Raw genomic sequence first — 23074 nt, 5'->3', positions numbered from 1 at the left:
TTAGGAATTGGAGCATTTTACAAAAAAACTGTTAGAATGAAAGTTGTAGTAAATTTTATTCTTAACAATATTGCTCTCTTGCATTTTTGCTGTTAGATGCCTCAATAGTGAGAAAAATACAAAATTATGAAAATTTAAGAAATTTCGTTGTTTGACAAGCTCTTAATCGTGCCATTTGGGAATTGGAGCATTTTACAAAAAAATTGTTAGAACGAAAGTAGTAGCAAATTACATTCTTAACAATATTGTTCTTTTGCATTTTTGCTCTTAGATGCGTCAATAGTGAGAAAAATACAAAAATGTGAAAATTTTATAAATTTCGTTTTTGACAAGTTCTTAATGGTGCCATTTAGGAATTAAAGCATTTTACAAATAAATTTTTACAACGAAAGTTGTAGCAAATTACATTCTTAACAATATTGTTCTCTTGCATTTTTGTTCTTAGATGCGTCAATAGTGAGAAAAATACAAAAATATGAAAATTTAAGAGTTTTCGTTATTTGACAAGTTCTTAATGGTACCATTTGGGAATTGGAGCATTTTACAAAAAAAATGTTAGAACGAAAGTTGTAGCAAATTTCATTCTTAACAATAATGCTCTTTTGCATTTTTGCTGTTAGATGCGTCAATAGTGAGAAAAATACAAAATTATGAAAATTTAAGAAATTTCGTTGTTTTACAAGTTGTTAATGGTATCACTCGTGAATTGGAGCATGTGACTAAAAAACTTTTAGAACGAACGTTGTAGCAAATTCCTAGAAGTTTCTCGCTTAATCGCGTACGCTTGTTATTTAATCAATGACAATGTCTTTCATCTAATAATGTGTAAGATTCACGGGAGTTTAGAGAAGCTTTAATATATACCTTAAATCGAGGCCGCAGAACTTTATATTGCATCCTGCACTTTTAATGAAGTCTCCAAAACCTTATTATTAATTATAGTACCCATTGGATTATCATATGACTCATTTACCCATGCTGAAGTAGTTAAGAAGGACGACGAGCGAATCCACATTGCCGAGCGTCGGGCGTAAGATAAATGAAAAAAAATTTGCCTCAATGTAATAATTCATAAAGATATCGCAATGATTTATGACTCATCTTAAAGTTTGAATCTCTATTTTAATATGATGTATAAAAAAAAATGAACTTGTGAATTTCTAAAGAAATCCCGATTGGCATAATTAAGTTAATATTTTAACATAGGGAAATATTGTAGATGAACTAAAGGAAATCACAGAATTCATATATCTAAAGATTTATAGATATATATAAAATGATTGAGATATCTATATATCGATTTTTTACTATTTGCCGGCGGCGAATTCTATAGTAGTACTTCAAGAGGCACAACATTTATGAAGGAATAAAGTAAAAGAATATTCATAACATGGAATCACGAAGCAGAAGAAGAAAATTCATAGAGTTGTTTCGAGATAAAAATAGTTTTTGACTTACCTCTTCCACTTCTCCCAACAAATCTTAAATCATTAAACTTAGCAACTTGATTCTTCATAATGGCAGTGCAATTTCTTAATTCGGCACAATAATTCTCGTCGTTTCCGGCTTTGACAGTAACCAAAGTGCCGTCACCGACATCTCCAAGAGCGACCACTTTGAAAGCCACAGGTAGGGTTTTGTTCGATCTCCAATGTGGTGGTAGTACTGTGCAAACGACGTGCGGACTTCCGGTCCTAACTAGTTCACCAGGATGTTCAGCCATCAGTCCGTCCAGCGTCCGTTCAGCCAACATTTCTGCAGTTAAATTTCCATAAGTTGTCCTTTCGTACTGTCCAGTCGTCGAAGAAACTTCACTCGCCAAATGCATTTTTTCTTAAACCGATTCAATTAAAGTCTTTAAAATGTTAACGATTTATTTATTTATTTATTTTTATTTTTTTGAAAGTTCAAAATTAGACTCTTTTTTTAGAAAAATATACACGCGTCATATACAGTAACGAGTTGGTGAATAAAAATCGCAGTCGGTGTGATTTCACCGGTCGCGGGGGGGTGGCGGTTACGGTGGTGGTGGTGGCCACCCTGAAAAAGTGCGCGCTAGTTACGCCGAAAAGCTCCCCGTTGCGGAAGAAACCAGTTTCGCGTTTGCCGTTCGATGCAAAACAAATCGCACAAAATAACACTCAAAAAAAAATTTTTTTAAATCAATTCAAATCACTATCATCATCTAATCAACTCCGAATATATGTATTAGGGGTGATCAAACCCTACTGATTTCTGATTCATCCTAAATCCCTTTTTGTGTTACCAGGGGTGTTCTATGTTCGAAAAAAACACGATAAGGGGGATAAAATTTCTGAAATAAAAAGAAAATTTTTGTTAATTTCTTAAAAAAATATATTTGTATATATATTTATATAAATTATATATATTTATATGAATTATATATATATTTATGTATATTTATATAAATTATATATATTTATATAAATTTTATATATATTTATATGAATTATATATATATATTTATATAAATTATATATATATTTATGTATATTTATATAAATTATATATATTTATATAAATTTTATATATATTTATATGAATTATATATATATTTATATAAATTATATATATATATTTTTATAAATTATATATATATATTTATATATATTGTACAGGGTGAGTTTTTTTTCCATGTTTAGTATGAAAATCTAAAAACTAGCAGAGATAGGAGACGAAATGTTGATTATGTCTATTAAACATGCCACAGTTTGTAAATCGTGTTTCATCTGCCCATAAAACTTTAATCCAAGCTATGATCAGCTTCACACATGTTAATAAACCACGTACAATATTCTACATGCTTATTGTAGTCATCTGGGGGTAGTGTTTGTGAAACTGCTATTTCATATGAATGAAATCTATGCTTTCTTTGTTCTCTTACGACAGTAAATTTCATTCTTAACAATATTGCTCTCTTGCACTTTTGCTCTTAGATGCGTCAATAGTGAGAAAAATACAGAAATATGAAAATTTAAGAAATTTCGTTGTTTAACAAGTTAATGGTATATCACTTGGGAATTGGAGTATGCCACAAAAAAACTTGTAGAACAAAAGTTGTAGCAAATTTCATTCTTTACAATATTCATCTCTTGCATTTTTGCTGTTAGATGCGTCAATAGTGAGAAAAATACAAAAATATGAAAATTTAAGAAATTCGTTGTTTAGCAAGTTGTTTATGGTATATCACTTGAGAATTGGAGCATTTTACAAAAAAACTGTTAGAATGAAAGTTGTAGTAAATTTTATTCTTAACAATATTATTTTCTTGCACTTTTGCTCTTAGATGCGTCAATAGTGAGAAAAATACAAAAATATGAAAATTTAAGAAATTTCGTTATTTGACAAGTTCTTAATGGTACCATTTGGAAATTGGAGCATTTCACAAAAAAACTGTTAGAAAGAAAGTTGTAGCAAATTTCATTCTTAACAATATTGCTCTCTTGCACTTTTGCTTTTAGATGCGTCAATAGTGAGAAAAATACAAAAATATGAAAATTTAAGAAATTTCGTTGTTTGACCAGTACTTAATGGTACCAAGTGGGAATTGGAGCATGTTACTAAAAAGCTTTTAGAACAAAAGTTGTAACAAATTTCATTCTTGACAATATTGCTCTCTTGCACTTTTACTCTTAGATGCGTCAATAATGAGAAAAATACAGAAATATGAAAATTTAAGAAATTCCGTTGTTTGACACGTTCTTAATGGTATCACTCGGAAATTGAAGCGTGTTACTAAAAAACTTTTAGAACAATAGATGTAGCGAATTACATTCTTAACAATATTGCTCTCTTGCACTTTTGCTCTTAGATGTATCAATAGTGAGAAAAATAAAAAATATGAAAATTTAAGAAATTTCGTTGTTTGGCACGATCTTAATGGTATCACTCGGAAATTGAAGCGTGTTACTAAAAAACTTTTAGAACAAAAGTTGTAACAAATTTCATTCTTGACAATATTGCTCTCTTGCACTTTTACTCTTAGATACGTCAATAGTGAGATAAATACAAAAATATAAAAATTTAAAAATTTCGTTGTTTGACATGTTCTTAATGGTGCCATTTGGGAGTTGGAGTATTTTACAAAAAAATGGTTGGAATGAAAGTAGTAGCAAATTACATTCTTAACAATATTGTTCTTTTGCATTTTTGTTCTTAGATGCGTCAATAGTGAGATAAATACAAAAATATTAAACTTTAAGAAATTTCTTTGTTTGACCAGTACTTAATGGTACCAAGTGGGAATTGGAGCATGTTACTAAAAAACGTTTAGAACAAAAGTTGTAACAAATGTCATTCTTGACAATATTGCTCTGTTGCACTTTTACTCTTAGATACGTCAATAGTGAGATAAATACAAAAATAGAAAAATTTAAGAAATTTCGTTGTTTGACACGTTCTTAATGGTATCACTCGGAAATTGAAGCGTGTTACTAAAAAACTTTTAGAACAAAAGTTGTAGCAAATTTCATTCTTAACAATATTGTTCTCTTGCACTTTTGTTCTTAGATGCGTCAATAGTGAGAAAAATACAAAAATATGAAAATTTAAGAAATTTCGTTGTTTGACAAGTTCTTAATGGTACCATTTTGGAATTGGAGCATTTTACAAGCAAACCGTTAGAACGAAAGTTGTAACAAATTTCATTCTTGACAATATTGCTCTCTTGCACTTTTACTCTTAGATGCGTCAATAATGAGAAAAATACAGAAATATGAAAATTTAAGAAATTCCGTTGTTTGACACGTTCTTAATGGTATCACTCGGAAATTGAAGCGTGTTACTAAAAAACTTTTAGAACAATAGATGTAGCGAATTACATTCTTAACAATATTGCTCTCTTGCACTTTTGCTCTTAGATGTATCAATAGTGAGAAAAATAAAAAATATGAAAATTTAAGAAATTTCGTTGTTTGGCACGATCTTAATGGTATCACTCGGAAATTGAAGCGTGTTACTAAAAAACTTTTAGAACAAAAGTTGTAACAAATTTCATTCTTGACAATATTGCTCTCTTGCACTTTTACTCTTAGATACGTCAATAGTGAGATAAATACAAAAATATAAAAATTTAAAAATTTCGTTGTTTGACATGTTCTTAATGGTGCCATTTGGGAGTTGGAGTATTTTACAAAAAAATGGTTGGAATGAAAGTAGTAGCAAATTACATTCTTAACAATATTGTTCTTTTGCATTTTTGTTCTTAGATGCGTCAATAGTGAGATAAATACAAAAATATTAAACTTTAAGAAATTTCTTTGTTTGACCAGTACTTAATGGTACCAAGTGGGAATTGGAGCATGTTACTAAAAAACGTTTAGAACAAAAGTTGTAACAAATGTCATTCTTGACAATATTGCTCTGTTGCACTTTTACTCTTAGATACGTCAATAGTGAGATAAATACAAAAATAGAAAAATTTAAGAAATTTCGTTGTTTGACACGTTCTTAATGGTATCACTCGGAAATTGAAGCGTGTTACTAAAAAACTTTTAGAACAAAAGTTGTAGCAAATTTCATTCTTAACAATATTGTTCTCTTGCACTTTTGTTCTTAGATGCGTCAATAGTGAGAAAAATACAAAAATATGAAAATTTAAGAAATTTCGTTGTTTGACAAGTTCTTAATGGTACCATTTTGGAATTGGAGCATTTTACAAGCAAACCGTTAGAACGAAAGTTGTAACAAATTTCATTCTTGACAATATTGCTCTCTTGCACTTTTACTCTTAGATGCGTCAATAATGAGAAAAATACAGAAATATGAAAATTTAAGAAATTCCGTTGTTTGACACGTTCTTAATGGTATCACTCGGAAATTGAAGCGTGTTACTAAAAAACTTTTAGAACAATAGATGTAGCGAATTACATTCTTAACAATATTGCTCTCTTGCACTTTTGCTCTTAGATGTATCAATAGTGAGAAAAATAAAAAATATGAAAATTTAAGAAATTTCGTTGTTTGGCACGATCTTAATGGTATCACTCGGAAATTGAAGCGTGTTACTAAAAAACTTTTAGAACAAAAGTTGTAACAAATTTCATTCTTGACAATATTGCTCTCTTGCACTTTTACTCTTAGATACGTCAATAGTGAGATAAATACAAAAATATGAAAATTTAAAAATTTCGTTGTTTGACATGTTCTTAATGGTGCCATTTGGGAGTTGGAGTATTTTACAAAAAAATGGTTGGAATGAAAGTAGTAGCAAATTACATTCTTAACAATATTGTTCTTTTGCATTTTTGTTCTTAGATGCGTCAATAGTGAGATAAATACAAAAATATTAAACTTTAAGAAATTTCTTTGTTTGACCAGTACTTAATGGTACCAAGTGGGAATTGGAGCATGTTACTAAAAAACGTTTAGAACAAAAGTTGTAACAAATGTCATTCTTGACAATATTGCTCTGTTGCACTTTTACTCTTAGATACGTCAATAGTGAGATAAATACAAAAATAGAAAAATTTAAGAAATTTCGTTGTTTGACACGTTCTTAATGGTATCACTCGGAAATTGAAGCGTGTTACTAAAAAACTTTTAGAACAAAAGTTGTAGCAAATTTCATTCTTAACAATATTGTTCTCTTGCACTTTTGTTCTTAGATGCGTCAATAGTGAGAAAAATACAAAAATATGAAAATTTAAGAAATTTCGTTGTTTGACAAGTTCTTAATGGTACCATTTTGGAATTGGAGCATTTTACAAGCAAACCGTTAGAACGAAAGTTGTAGCAAATTTCATTCCTAACAATATTGCTCTCTTGCATTTTTGCTTTTAGATCCGTCAATAGTGAGATAAATACAAAAATATGAAAATTTAATAAATTTCGTTGTTTGATACGTTCTTAATGGTATCACTCGGAAATTGAACCGTGTTACTAAAAAACTTTTAGAACAAAAGTTGTAGCAAATTTCATTCTTAACAATATTGCTCTCTTGCACTTTTGCTCTTAGTTGCGTCAATAGTGAGAAAAATACAAAAATATGAAAATTTAAGAAATTTCGTTGCATTAAACAACGGAAGTTGTAGCAAATTTCATTCTTAACAATATTGTTTTCTTGCATTTTTGCTGTTCTCTTACGCCAGTACGTTATGACGTGCAGATGCAACTTGTGTTAAAACCGATGTATCTTGGTGGATTCCTGCTAATACATTTACTTCTATGTTACAAGATCAAAATACTGTTCTGCAGCTTGTATTGCATTTTTATAACATGAAATGTAACACTCAATGATATCACGCTGTCATAACCAAACGTATCTATCAATTGTTTCCATAGCACACTACTGGAACTGTTTTCCAATTAATAGGATAAATGGCTATAATCTATTTATTAATAAAAATATCTATATCAAGTGGTATATCATTAGAATCGTTGAGAAAAGGCCTTTTTTATAATGTCATGGCTAACTATGGTTTCCGTTAGAAAAATTACAGTTTGTGTCATAACTCAAAAATTATTGCTTAAATAAAGAAATCAGTTAGACTGCTTTATTAAACATGTAATACCCTGCAAATTTTTCTTTTACACATTTTTTCTAAAATCAATAATAGCGGAGCCATAGGTATCTTATGATATAACAAAAAAATGTTTTTTTCGAGATATTTAGTTAGCCATGCATTTGATCCAATAAACAAAAAGCTCATTAAATTGAGTTCATAAAATTGCAATTCTTTCCCTATTTAATCGTCTCTCTATCTCCGCTAGTTTTCAATATCTCTATAATAAACATGAAAAAAAACTCATCCTGTATATACATTTATATAAATTATATATATATTTATATATATTATATATATTTACATAAATTATATATATATTTATATAAATTATACATATATTTATGTATATTATATATATTTTTATAAATTATATACAGTGTGACCCATTTGAACACGGAGCACCCTCGTAAAATGTGTATTTATTATCCGATTTTGACAATTTTTTTTTTAAATTGTAGACCGTAAAAGACTGTACCTTCGGACAAAGAGTCATATTTTTCTCAGAAAAACCAAGGCCTACTATTTCATTTTATAGGTGCTAAAAATCAGTAAAATTCAGATAATTGAAAAATATCATTTTCTATGAATTTATTTGATCTAATCTAGAAAACCATGACAAAAAAGGTAATAAAATGCAGACAATAATACAAAAACTATTTACATTTGTTACAGACGAAATTAATTGATAAAAAATTATATTTTTCAATTATAAATTTCATCAATGTAACGGTGTTAATTTGTAACCCTTTTTGATGAAATTTAGTATATCCCCATTTCAAACGGCGCTTAATGCAGTAGTGTACTTAGATTTTTTGTAAAAAATTTCCTAATATGATTTTTTAATTTTTTGCACCTAAAAAGTGAAATAGTAGGCCTTGGTTTCTTCAAAACAAATATGACTCTTTGTCCTAAGGTACAGTTTTTTACGGTCTACAATTCAAAAAAAAAATTGTCGAAATCGGACAATAAATACAAATTTTACGAGGGTGCTCCGCTGTCAAATGGGTCACACTATATATTTATATAAATTATACAGGGTGAGTCAGAAAGAATGGAAAATCCGAATACCGGAGATACTAGACACCAAAATATGATGATTTAACGTAACATCTCTTATACAAATGTCAGTGGTTTTCGAGGAATAGGGTGTTGAAAGTTAAATTGTTTTTTCGAAATTTCTTGATAATTTTGAAAGTTTGTGTACTATTAACTATGAATTTGAAACTTGTTTTGTTATTGCTCGTAGAGGACGCTTGCTCGTTTGATAAATCAAACCATAAGTTTTTTTGCTCGACAGCTACGACCAATAAGGGCTGCAAATCACAAAGAGCATTCAATTTTACATAAAAAAGGTACTCTTATTGAAATTGTCTAAGTCTATCGGTTTTCGAATTATTTACTTTTAAATGTTTAAATGTATTTTTTCTTCTAAAATATTTATTTCTTAACATAAGCTAAGTTGGGTTATTTTTCCGCTTATGTTTCGACAATTGCTTGTTAATTGTTAACATTGATCTAATTTCCGTGTTTAATAATCATTTTTACCAACAATAAAGTTATTACCAATTTGAAAATGCCACGACATAATGAGTTGTTTAATAGTGAGAAATCCAGATTTAAGTCCACTGGATTTTTGAAAATGGTCACAATATTCTATTGTTATTAATTAATTGTTATTGTTATCGATTATTATCGTTACTAATTGTTATAGTTATTGTGTGTTATTGATTTTAAATGTTAACCTTAAAGTTACTTTGAAACAATTAAAAGCAGATAACTTGGAAACCAGTAGACTTAGACAATGTGAGCAAGAGTACCTTTTTTGTGCAGAATTGAAAACTCCTTCAGATTTCTGGTTCTAATTCACCATACCTCAACTGACAAAATAGTCATGCATTGATATCTCAAACGTACAGTGTGTATCTAGCGCCCTCTACGAGTAATCACAAAACAAATATCAAATTCGTATTTCTCATGCTTGAAAACATCTAACTACCAAGTTTTATGTCAATAGCACAAAAACCTTCAAAATTATCAAGAAATTTCGAAATAAAAATTTAACTTTCAACACCCTGTGTATTAAAAACCACCGACATTTGTATAAGACATGTTAGGTTAAATCGTCATATTTTGGTGTCTAGTGTCTCCGGTATTCGGATTTCCCATTCTTTCTGACTCACCCTGTATATATATTTATATAAATTACACATATAGTCATATATATTATACATATTTATATAAATTATATGTATATTTTTATAAATTATGTATATTTTTATAAATTATATATATTTATATAAATTATATATATATTTATATAAATTTTATATATATTATATATATTTATATAAATTTTATATATATTATATATATTTATATAAATTATATATATATTTATATAAATTACACATATAGTCATATATATTATATATATTTATATAAATTATATATATATTTATATAAATTATATGTATATTTTTATAAATTATATATATATTTATATAAATTATATACATATTTATATAAATTTTATGTATATTATATATACAGGGTGACATAGAAAAAAGTACATTGCATAGTGCCACACAATAGAGGACACTAAATTATGACACATTATTCAATTGTTATTTATCATTGTTTTTGCAAAGGTTACTTTGCCGCTTTTTGAATAATTAGCGTGCATTGTCGGCTTTCAGATGCATGGATAACAAATTTTTTCAGTCGAAAATGACATACAGTGTATAGCAAAAAAGAAAAAGTTAGGACCGATTCAATAAAGATGGAACCCTGTATGTATGTAGCGCTTTCCATCAGTAATCATAAAACTAAGATCATATTTGAATTTAGCATGATAAAAAACCCCTGTATACCACATTTTATCCATTTTTTGCGTCTCTGGCTAAAGATATTCAAAAAAAAAACCCAAAAAAAATAAAATTCAACACCCCGTATCTTTTAACCGTAGGCCTTGCTGACCCATGTTCATAGGAACTTTTTTTCTTATTTTAGTGTCCTCTATTGTGTGGCACTATGCAATGTACTTTTTTCTATGTCACCCTGTATTTATATAAATTATATATATATTTATATAAATTATATGTATATTTTTATAAATTATATATATATTTATATAAATTGTATACATATTTATATAAATTTTATATATTATATATATTTATATAAATTATATATATATTTATATAAATTACACATATAGTCATATGTATTATATATATTTATATAAATTATATATATATTTATATAAATTATACATATATTTATATATATTATATATATTTATATAAATTATATGTATATTTTTATAAATTATATATATATTTATATAAATTATATATATATTTATATAAATTATACATATATTTATATATATTATACATATTTATATAAATTATATATATATTTATATGAATTATATATATATTTATATAAATTACACATATAGTCATATATATTATATATATTTATATAAATTATATATATATTTATATAAATTATACATATATTTATATATATTATATATATTTATATAAATTATATGTATATTTTTATAAATTATATATATATTTATATAAATTATACATATATTTATATATATAACATGTATATTTATATATAAAAGTGTAATTAATAATTACCTAATAATTATTATTCCTTGTATTTTGAAATAAAGTAAAAGCACATAATTTTTAAAAAAACCACCCCCGAATAGTAAGAAAAAAAAATTTTTTCTTTTTTTTCGAAAATATTGAACTCGTTTCCTGCGAGTTCTTTTCCCGGTGCCGCCCGACTTGACATTAAGAAAACTGTTCGTCGGTATAAAAGTTGGCCAAACGGGGACGTTGCGACGAGGGGGTTGAGGGGGTGCCCACCCCTGCGGCCGCCACCGTCGCCGCCAAACCGCGTGGCCGCGAGTGGGCGGAGCGTGTTGAGGTAGACCGAAATACCGCCAACCAGGAAGACGCCGGATTTTTACCCTCAAACCGGCGTCGTTTCTTCAGAGGTTTACCAGCGAGGAGAGGCGCACGCGTCCCGACGCCGGTTTTTTGCGACGTCTTTGTCACTCCAACGAGAAACACCTATTTCCCCGGCTTTGTCGTTCAACTTCTCAAGACGATGCCGAGGTCGCGGTGGTCGTTTTTTCCCTTGGAGGCGGTGGGCCGCAGAACGGTGGTGGCGGTACCACCGCCTGGCGGCAAAACTCTCCCCGCGACGTTCTCCATCCCGAAGAAAATTTCGTATTTGTCACCACGTTTCGAACTACTTTACAAGAAAGAAAAACAAAATTTTTGTGCATCAAATCAAACGATCCGTAAATAATCAAATTCGTAATTCCCACCTAATTTTTCTTTCCGAAAGACTTATCTTATCCCTTTTTATGTCCTCCCCAGTAATTCCGTTAACCCTTAAACTTTCAAAACAGCCCTCATTTTACTAAATACCCTTTTCGCACCTCCCCATCCCCCCTCAACTTCTTCACAATCACCTCCGCCTTACAACCTCCCTTGTTTACCCAGCACGACATCATCACCCCCTTCGTATACTCATCCTTTCTTTCGATCATGTACAATTTGTTACATTCATTTTCATTCCAACAAAATACTCGACGTCATCATTTCAAATATGCAACCAATATTACAGTACTCGTATTGCAATACGCGATTTGCATATTTGGTTGCATACTTGTTAATACGATAATTAATTAACATTAAATTATTGAGTCACCTCGTTTGGAATAAATAAGAGCTTTGAAGCTTCTGGTGTGATGTAAAGTAAAGTAGGAAAGTTTGAGAAGCCCTGGTGGCACTAATCCAGCTTAAAAGCTCCTTTGTTTCGTTTTAACCCTTTTGTCGCGAGAAGGATAACCTTTAGGGGGTCGTCGGAGGCGGCATTTAGTCGAGGACGAGGTCTAGTGGGCTTTAGGCGCTCGGTAGGTGTCGCGTCGAAGTCCGGGGGGACGAGTTCCGGGAACAACGATCATTTCTGGATAGAAATCCCGCTTCATTGAACTATACTCTGAATTCCTGGCAACACTTAAATGTCAGAGCACTTCAAATCTTGCCAATGAAATCTAGTTATATTAAATGTTTTTTTATTTTACACGTTGTATTGAACAATTTTAATCGGAAAGTATAAGGTTACTCCTTCATCAATGCTAGTTGAGGCGAGATGAACGTAAACACTTTTAAAATCGGATATCTTATCTCCAATACACTTTCCAGGAAATAGCAATGAAAGTTGCAAAAAATTGCAAAATTGGTGTATGTATCAACTTGTTTAGAAAATTAAAAATTTCAAAAAATCATATCTTCTTTATTTTTAAACGTAAGGATGTGAGTTATATCTCAAATTAAAGCTCAAACATTCTAAATTGTGATATGATATAGAAAATATGGGGTTCGATTATAATAATTTTGAGAAATATCATCGTAAAAGAAAAATTGTAAAATTTATGTACAGTTTAAAAAATCAAAAATTTCAAAAAATCATATCTTCTTTATTTTTAAAGATAAGGATGTGTATTATATCTTAAATTAAAGCTCAAACGTTTTAAATTATGATATCATATAGAAAATATAGGGTTCGATTATAAAAATTTTGAGAAATATCATCGTAAACGAAAAATTGTAAAATTAGTATACAGTTTAAAAAATCAAGAATTTCAAAAAATCATATTTTCTTTATTTTTAAAGGTAAAGATGTGTATTATATCTTAAATAAAAGCTGAAACATTTTAAATTATGATATGATATAGAAAATATAGGGTTCGATTATAAAAATGTTGAGAAATATCATCGTAAACGAAAAATTGTAAAATTAGTATACAGTTTAAAAAATCAGGAATTTCAAAAAATCATATTTTCTTTATTTTTAAAGGTAAGGATGCGTATTATATCTTAAATTAAAGCTCATACATTTTAAATTATGATATGATATAGAAAATATAGGGTTCGATTATAAAAATTTTGAGAAATATCATCGTAAACGAAAAATTGTAAAATTAGTATACAGTTTAAAAAATCAAAAATTTCAAAAAATCATATTTTCTTTATTTTTAAAGGTAAGGATGCGTATTATATCTTAAATTAAAGCTCATACATTTTAAATTATGATATGATATAGAAAATATAGGGTTCGATTATAAAAATTTTGAGAAATATCATCGTAAACGAAAAATTGTAAAATTAGTATACAGTTTAAAAAATCAAAAATTTCAAAAAATCATATTTTCTTTATTTTTAAAGGTAAGGATGCGTATTATATCTTAAATTAAAGCTCATACATTTTAAATTATGATATGATATAGAAAATATAGGGTTCGATTATAAAAATTTTGAGAAATATCATCGTAAACGAAAAATTATTAAATTGGTATAGTTTAAAAAACAAAAAAATTCAAAAAGTCATATCTTCTTTATTTATAAAGATAAAAATGTGTATTATATCTTAAATTAAAGCTCGAACATTCTAAATTACGATATGATATAGAAAATATAGGGTTCGATTATAAAAATGTTGAGAAATATCATCGTAAACGAAAAATTGTAAAATTAGTATACAGTTTAAAAAATCAAGAATTTCAAAAAATCATATTTTCTTTATTTTTAAAGGTAAAGATGTGTATTATATCTTAAATAAAAGCTGAAACATTTTAAATTATGATATGATATAGAAAATATAGGGTTCGATTATAAAAATTTTGAGAAATATCATCGTAAACGAAAAACTGTAAAATTAGTATACAGTTTAAAAAATCAAGAATTTCAAAAAATCATATTTTCTTTATTTTTAAAGGTAAGGATGTGTATTATATCTTAAATTAAAGCTCAAACATTCTAAATTATGATATGATATAGAAAATATAGGGTTCGATTATAAAAATTTTGAGAAATATCATTGTAAATGCAAAATTGTTAAATTAGTATAGTTTAAAAAACAAAAAAATTCAAAAAGTCATATCTTCTTTACTTTTAAAGGTAAGGATATGTATTATATCTCAAATTAAAGCACAAACATTCTAAATTATGATATGATATAGAAAATATAGGGTTCGATTATAAAAATTTTGAGAAATATCATTGTAAATGAAAAATGGTTAAATTAGTATAGTTTAAAAAACAAAAAAATTCAAAAAGTCATATCTTCTTTACTTTTAAAGGTAAGGATATGTATTATATCTCAAATTAAAGCACAAACATTCTAAATTATGATATGATATAGAAAATATAGGGTTAGATTATAAAAATTTTGAGAAATATCATCGTAAACGAAAAATTGTAAAATTAGTATACAGTTTAAAAAATCAGGAATTTCAAAAAATCATATTTTCTTTATTTTTAAAGGTAAGGATGTGTATTATATCTTAAATTAAAGCTCAAACATTTTAAATTATGATATGATATAGAAAATATAGGGTTCGATTATAAAAATTTTGAGAAATATCATCGTAAACGAAAAACTGTAAAATTGGTAAACAGTTTAAAAAATCAAAAATTTCAAAAAATCATATTTTCTTTATTTTTAAAGGTAAGGATGCGTATTATATCTTAAATTAAAGCTCATACATTTTAAATTATGATATGATTTAGAAAATATGAGGTTCGATTATAAAAATTTTGAGAAATATCATCGTAAACCAAAAATTGTAAAATTGGTACAGTTCAAAAAATCTAAAATTTAAAAAAATCATATCTTCTTTATTTTTAAAGATAAGGATGTGTATTATATCTTAAATTAAAGCTCAAACATTCTAGATTATAATATGATATAGAAAATATAGGGTTCGATTATAAAAATTTTGAGAAATATCATCGTAAACGAAAAATTATTAAATTGGTATAGTTTAAAAAACAAAAAAATTCAAAAAATCATATCTTCTTTATTTTTAAAGATAAGGATGTATATTATATCTTAAATTAAAGCTCAAACATTTGAAATTATGATATGATATAGAAAATATGGGGTCCGATTATAAAAATTTTAAGAAATATCATCGTAAACGAAAAATTGTAAAATTAGTATAGAGTTTAAAAAATCAAGAATTTCAAAAAATCATATTATCTTTATTTTTAAAGGTAAAGATGTGTATTATATCTTAAATAAAAGCTCAAACATTTTAAATTATGATATGATATAGAAAATATAGGGTTCGATAATAAAAATTTTAAGAAATATCATCGTAAACGAAGAATTATTAAATTGGTATAGTTTAAAAAACAAAAAAAATCAAAAAGTCATATCTTCTTTATTTTTAAAGGTAAGGATGTATATTATATCTCAAATTAAAGCTGAAATATTCTAAATTGTGATATGATATAAAAATAATAAGGTTTGATCATAACAATTTTGAGAGAAACAAAAATTTGCAAAATTAGTGTACGCGCTAACTTGTTTAGAAAATTAAAAATTTTCAAAAATTATATCTTCTTTATTTTTAAACATAAGGATGTGAGTTATATCTCAAATTAATGCTCAAATGTTCTAAATTGTGATATGATGTCATAAATGTAAAATTGATATAAATAGTTTAAAAAACAAAGAAATTCAAAAAGTCATATCTTCTTTACTTGTAAAGGTAAAAATGTGTATTATATCTCAAATTAAAGCACAAACATTCTAAATTATGATATGGTGTAGAAAAGATAGGGTTAGATTATAAAAAGTTTGACAAATATCATCATAAACAAAAAATTGTAAAATTGATATACAGGATGGTTCAATTTTTAATCGGGAAACTTTACTAAGATATAGTACTTGCAAAAATAACACAACTTTTTTATATAAATAAAGGATCGCAACTCTTGTTTTCGAGCTATGAGCTGTCAAAGTTGAGCCAATAATTTACATTTTATCTTTTATTTCGGGTATAAGTAAACCGTAGAATTTGAAATTTTGTATGTATGGTTAATACCTTATTTTCAACCATACCTTAAACTTCCCTAGCGCCCTCTAAGGGGATGAAATTCACAACCCCTTTGATTTTTTGATAACAACTTTTTAACGCCATGGAAAAGTAGATGGTTTAAAAATAAAAACATTTCAAAACGTCATATCTTCTTTACTTTTAGAGATAAGAATGTGTATTATATCTCAATTTACTGCACAAATATTCTAAATTGTGTTATTTTTAACGAATGCTATGTAAAACGAAAATAATTAATGAGGTTAGTTTGTCTTTAGAGAATAATTCTCGAAGATGTCTTAATATATGCCTTATAGCCTAATTGTCTCGATGTTTACAAACTTGAGTGTTATGGAGACTCCGTTTATGATTTATTTTCTAATTGTGGTTAGTTTACGTATTGAGTAGCTATAATTAAGAAGGTGAATTTAATGAATCGAATTGAGTTCGATATAGATAGTAGTTAAAATCGCCAATCTACATCCCTTCGAGAGCGTCACGGACACCACACACAAAGCGAGGAATAAAAAAGCGAACGCGCGGTTCATCCCACACGTAGAGTACGGCTTATTTCGAAATCAACACACAACGTACGTGCCTGAGATTGCGTCGGAACGCGTTACAACCAAAGAGAATAAAATATTAACCGCGCCCCGCGTACATGCTGAAAAGAGGACTTTTTTGCCCGCCTCTCCCCTTTACTTTGACGCGCTTCGGCAAAAGCTCAACGTTCAGCATTTCGCGTACAATCCGCTAACTCAAAAAGTCAAACGTATGAAACTAGTTCTGAAGTTGGAATATTTTCTTTCCGCGCAAAAAAGAAAAGGTCAAATGGAATTTTAACTGGGAACGAGACGAATTATGGTAATCATTATACTGGGGGGAATTCGAGTGGTAGTAGTGTGCAGAGGGGAAAACGTAACGTTTCCGGACTCCTTAGGGACCCGGTGGCAGATGCGACAATACGATTTCGATTGTGACTATCCTACTGGACACACCGGCTACTTTATTGAATTAGGAGCCCCACAGGGAGACCAGTTTCGGAGAATGGATCGGCTCCACACTTACTACACGAACAAATTGCCACCATTGTCTTTACTCCCTTTAGGATTACCAAATTAATAGATTGAAACAAAAACATTTTTTGCACTTTTAACAAAAATAACGAACCAAAACTGGTGTAACAGCAAATAACCCTCGTGCAGCTTCAATGTTCTTGCGTGTGTTATAAGGGTTCTTGTCCCATGAGAATATCACTTTACATTGTGCGTGTGTCGAATAAAACTATGTAAAAACGTGATGTTTAAACTAAATAGACACATCGATAATCATATCTTCTTTATTTTTAAACGTAAGGGTGTGTATTACATCTCAAATTAAAGCTCAAACATGCTAAATTTTGATATGATATAGAAATGATAGGGTTTGATTATAAAAATTTTGAGAAATATCATCGTAAACGAAAAATTGGCAAATTGGTATAGATAAAAAAATCAAAAATTTCAAAAAATCATATCTTCTTTATTTTTAAAGGTACAAATGTGTATTATATCTTAAATTAAAGCTCAAACATTTTAAATAATGATATGATATAGAAAATATAGGTTTCGATTAAAAAAATTTTGAGAAATATCATCGGAAACGAAAAATTGTAAAATTGGTATAGACAGTTTAAAAAATCAAAAATTTCAAAAAATCATATCTTCTTTATTTTTAAAGGTAAGGATGTGTATTATATCTTAAATTAAACCTCAAACATTTTAAATTATGATATGATATTGAAAATATGGGGTTGGATTATAAAAATTTTGAGAAATATCATCGTAAACGAAAAATTGTAAAATTGGTATAGTTTAAAAAATCAAAAATTTCAAAAAATCATATCTTTTTTATTTTTAAATGTAAAGATGTGTATTATATCTTGAATTAAAGCTCAAATATTCTAAACTGCAGTATGATATAAAAGTAATAAGGTTTGATCATAAGAATTTTGAGAAATATCATCATAAACGAAAAATTGGAAAATTGGTATAGTTTAAAAAATCAAAAATTTCAAAAAGTCATACCTTCTTTATTTTTAAAGGTAAAGATGTGTATTATATCTTAAATTAAACCTCAAATATTCTAAATTGTGGTATGATATAAAAATAAATAGATTTGATCATAAGAATTTTGAGAAATATCATCGTAAACGAAAAAGTGTAAAATTGGTATAGTTTAAAAAATCAAAAATTTCAAAAAGTCATATCTTCTTTATTTTTAAAGGTAAAGATGTGTATTATATGTTAAATTATAGCTCAAATATTCTAAATTGCAGAATGATATAAAAATAATAAGGTTTGATCATAAGAATTTTGAGAAATATCATCGTAAACGAAAAATTGGAAAATTGGTATAGACAGTTTAAGAAATCAAAAATTTCAAAAAATCATATCTTCTTTATTTTTAAAGGTAAGGATGTGTATTATATCTTAAATTAAAGCTCCAACATTTTAAATTATGATATGATATTGAAAATATGGGGTTGGATTATAAAAATTTTGAGAAATATCATCGTAAACGAAAAATTGTAAAATTGGTATAGTTTAAAAAATCAAAAATTTCAAAAAATCATATCTTCTTTATTTTTAAAGGTAAAGATGTGTATTATATCTTAAATTAAACCTCAAATATTCTAAATTGTGGTATGATATAAAAATAAATAGGTTTGATCATAAGAATTTTGAGAAATATCATCGTAAACGAAAAAGTGTAAAATTGGTATAGTTTAAAAAATCAAAAATTTCAAAAAGTCATATCTTCTTTATTTTTAAAGGTAAAGATGTGTATTATATGTTAAATTATAGCTCAAATATTCTAAATTGCAGAATGATATAAAAATAATAAGGTTTGATCATAAGAATTTTGAGAAATATCATCGTAAACGAAAAATTGGAAAATTGGTATAGACAGTTTAAGAAATCAAAAATTTCAAAAAATCATATCTTCTTTATTTTTAAAGGTAAGGATGTGTATTATATCTTAAATTAAAGCTCCAACATTTTAAATTATGATATGATATTGAAAATATGGGGTTGGATTATAAAAATTTTGAGAAATATCATCGTAAACGAAAAATTGTAAAATTGGTATAGTTTAAAAAATCAAAAATTTCAAAAAATCATATCTTCTTTATTTTTAAAGGTAAAGATGTGTATTATATCTTAAATTAAACCTCAAATATTCTAAATTGTGGTATGATATAAAAATAAATAGGTTTGATCATAAGAATTTTGAGAAATATCATCGTAAACGAAAAAGTGTAAAATTGGTATAGTTTAAAAAATCAAAAATTTCAAAAAGTCATATCTTCTTTATTTTTAAAGGTAAAGATGTGTATTATATGTTAAATTATAGCTCAAATATTCTAAATTGCAGAATGATATAAAAATAATAAGGTTTGATCATAAGAATTTTGAGAAATATCATCGTAAACGAAAAATTGGAAAATTGGTATAGACAGTTTAAGAAATCAAAAATTTCAAAAAATCATATCTTCTTTATTTTTAAAGGTAAGGATGTGTATTATATCTTAAATTAAAGCTCCAACATTTTAAATTATGATATGATATTGAAAATATGGGGTTGGATTATAAAAATTTTGAGAAATATCATCGTAAACGAAAAATTGTAAAATTGGTATAGTTTAAAAAATCAAAAATTTCAAAAAATCATATCTTCTTTATTTTTAAAGGTAAAGATGTGTATTATATCTTAAATTAAACCTCAAATATTCTAAATTGTGGTATGATATAAAAATAAATAGGTTTGATCATAAGAATTTTGAGAAATATCATCGTAAACGAAAAAGTGTAAAATTGGTATAGTTTAAAAAATCAAAAATTTCAAAAAGTCATATCTTCTTTATTTTTAAAGGTAAAGATGTGTATTATATGTTAAATTATAGCTCAAATATTCTAAATTGCAGAATGATATAAAAATAATAAGGTTTGATCATAAGAATTTTGAGAAATATCATCGTAAACGAAAAATTGGAAAATTGGTATAGACAGTTTAAGAAATCAAAAATTTCAAAAAATCATATCTTCTTTATTTTTAAAGGTAAGGATGTGTATTATATCTTAAATTAAAGCTCCAACATTTTAAATTATGATATGATATTGAAAATATGGGGTTGGATTATAAAAATTTTGAGAAATATCATCGTAAACGAAAAATTGTAAAATTGGTATAGTTTAAAAAATCAAAAATTTCAAAAAATCATATCTTCTTTATTTTTAAAGGTAAAGATGTGTATTATATCTTAAATTAAACCTCAAATATTCTAAATTGTGGTATGATATAAAAATAAATAGGTTTGATCATAAGAATTTTGAGAAATATCATCGTAAACGAAAAAGTGTAAAATTGGTATAGTTTAAAAAATCAAAAATTTCAAAAAGTCATATCTTCTTTATTTTTAAAGGTAAAGATGTGTATTATATGTTAAATTATAGCTCAAATATTCTAAATTGCAGAATGATATAAAAATAATAAGGTTTGATCATAAGAATTTTGAGAAATATCATCGTAAACGAAAAATTGGAAAATTGGTATAGACAGTTTAAGAAATCAAAAATTTCAAAAAATCATATCTTCTTTATTTTTAAAGGTAAGGATGTGTATTATATCTTAAATTAAAGCTCCAACATTTTAAATTATGATATGATATTGAAAATATGGGGTTGGATTATAAAAATTTTGAGAAATATCATCGTAAACGAAAAATTGTAAAATTGGTATAGTTTAAAAAATCAAAAATTTCAAAAAATCATATCTTCTTTATTTTTAAAGGTAAAGATGTGTATTATATCTTAAATTAAACCTCAAATATTCTAAATTGTGGTATGATATAAAAATAAATAGGTTTGATCATAAGAATTTTGAGAAATATCATCGTAAACGAAAAAGTGTAAAATTGGTATAGTTTAAAAAATCAAAAATTTCAAAAAGTCATATCTTCTTTATTTTTAAAGGTAAAGATGTGTATTATATCTTAAATTAAACCTCAAATATTCTAAATTGTGGTATGATATAAATATAAATAGGTTTGATCATAAGAATTTTGAGAAATATCATCGTAAACGAAAAAGTGTAAAATTGGCATAGTTTAAAAATCAAAAATTTCAAAAAGTCATATCTTCTTTATTTTTAAAGGTAAAGATGTGTATTATATGTTAAATTATAGCTCAAATATTCTAAATTGCAGAATGATATAAAAATAATAAGGTTTGATCATAAGAATTTTGAGAAATATCATCGTAAACGAAAAATTGGAAAATTGGTATAGACAGTTTGAGAAATCAAAAATTTCAAAAAATCATATCTTCTTTATTTTTAAAGGTAAGGATGTGTATTATATCTTATATTAAAGCTCCAACATTTTAAATTATGATATGATATTGAAAATATGGGGTTGGATTATAAAAATTTTGAGAAATATCATCGTAAACGAAAAATTGTAAAATTGGTATAGTTTAAAAAATCAAAAATTTCAAAAAATCATATCTTCTTTATTTTTAAAGGTAAAGATGTGTATTATATCTTAAATTAAACCTCAAATATTCTAAATTGTGGTATGATATAAAAATAAATAGGTTTGATCATAAGAATTTTGAGAAATATCATCGTAAACGAAAAAGTGTTAAATTTTTTATAGTTTAAAAAATCAAAAATTTCAAAAAGTCATATCTTCTTTATTTTTAAGGGTAAAGATGTGTATTATATGTTAAATTATAGCTCAAATATTCTAAATTGTAGTATGATATAAAAATAATAAGGTTTGATCATAAGAATTTTGAGAAATATCATCGTAAATGAAAAATTGGAAAATTGGTATACAGTTTAAAAAATCATAAATTTCAAAAAATCATATCTTCTTTATTTTTAAAGGTAAGGATGTGTATTATATCTTAAATTAAAGCTCCAACATTTTAAATTATGATATGATATTGAAAATATGGGGTTGGATTATAAAAATTTTGAGAAATATCATCGTAAACGAAAAATTGTAAAATTGGTATAGTTTAAAAAATCAAAAATTTCAAAAAATCATATCTTCTTTATTTTTAAAGGTAAAGATGTGTATTATATCTTAAATTAAACCTCAAATATTCTAAATTGTGGTATGATATAAATATAAATAGGTTTAATCATAAGAATTTTGAGAAATATCATCGTAAACGAAAAAGTGTAAAATTGGCATAGTTTAAAAAATCAAAAATTTCAAAAAGTCATATCTTATTTATTTTTAAAGGTAAAGATGTGTATTATATGTTAAATTATAGCTCAAATATTCTAAATTGCAGAATGATATAAAAATAATAAGGTTTGATCATAAAAATTTTGAAAAATATCACCGTAAACGAAAAATTGGAAAATTGGTTACAGTTTAAAAAATCATAAATTTCAAAAAATCTTATCTTCTTTATTTTTAAAGATAAGGATGTGTATTATATCTTAAATTAAAGCTCAAACATTTTAAATTGTGATATGATATAGAAAATATGGGTTTCGATTATAAAAATTTTGGGAAATATCGTAAACGAAAAATTGTTAAATTTATGTACAGTTTAAAAAATCAAAAATT

General features: G+C 26.3%; 1 protein-coding gene across 1 annotated transcript in view; it reads right to left on the bottom strand.

Annotated features, from left to right (window-relative positions):
• LOC111416297 (runt-related transcription factor 1-like) overlaps positions 1-11301 on the bottom strand; it is a 43547-nt gene extending 32246 nt beyond the window's left edge. The window contains exons 1-2 of the mRNA XM_023048272.2: positions 11183-11301; positions 1459-2314 (exon numbers count right to left, since the gene is read on the bottom strand). Of these exons, the coding sequence (XP_022904040.1) occupies positions 1459-1828 (370 nt within the window). The 5' untranslated portion in view covers positions 1829-2314; positions 11183-11301. The remainder of the gene's footprint in view (positions 1-1458; positions 2315-11182) is intronic.
• Between the last annotated feature and the right edge of the window lie 11773 nt (positions 11302-23074).

This window comes from Onthophagus taurus, chromosome 5, assembly GCF_036711975.1.
Source record: "Onthophagus taurus isolate NC chromosome 5, IU_Otau_3.0, whole genome shotgun sequence".
NCBI lineage: Eukaryota > Metazoa > Arthropoda > Insecta > Coleoptera > Scarabaeidae > Onthophagus > Onthophagus taurus.
Note: the sequence above shows the minus strand (reverse complement) of the source record. Positions and strands in the feature narration are given on the sequence as shown.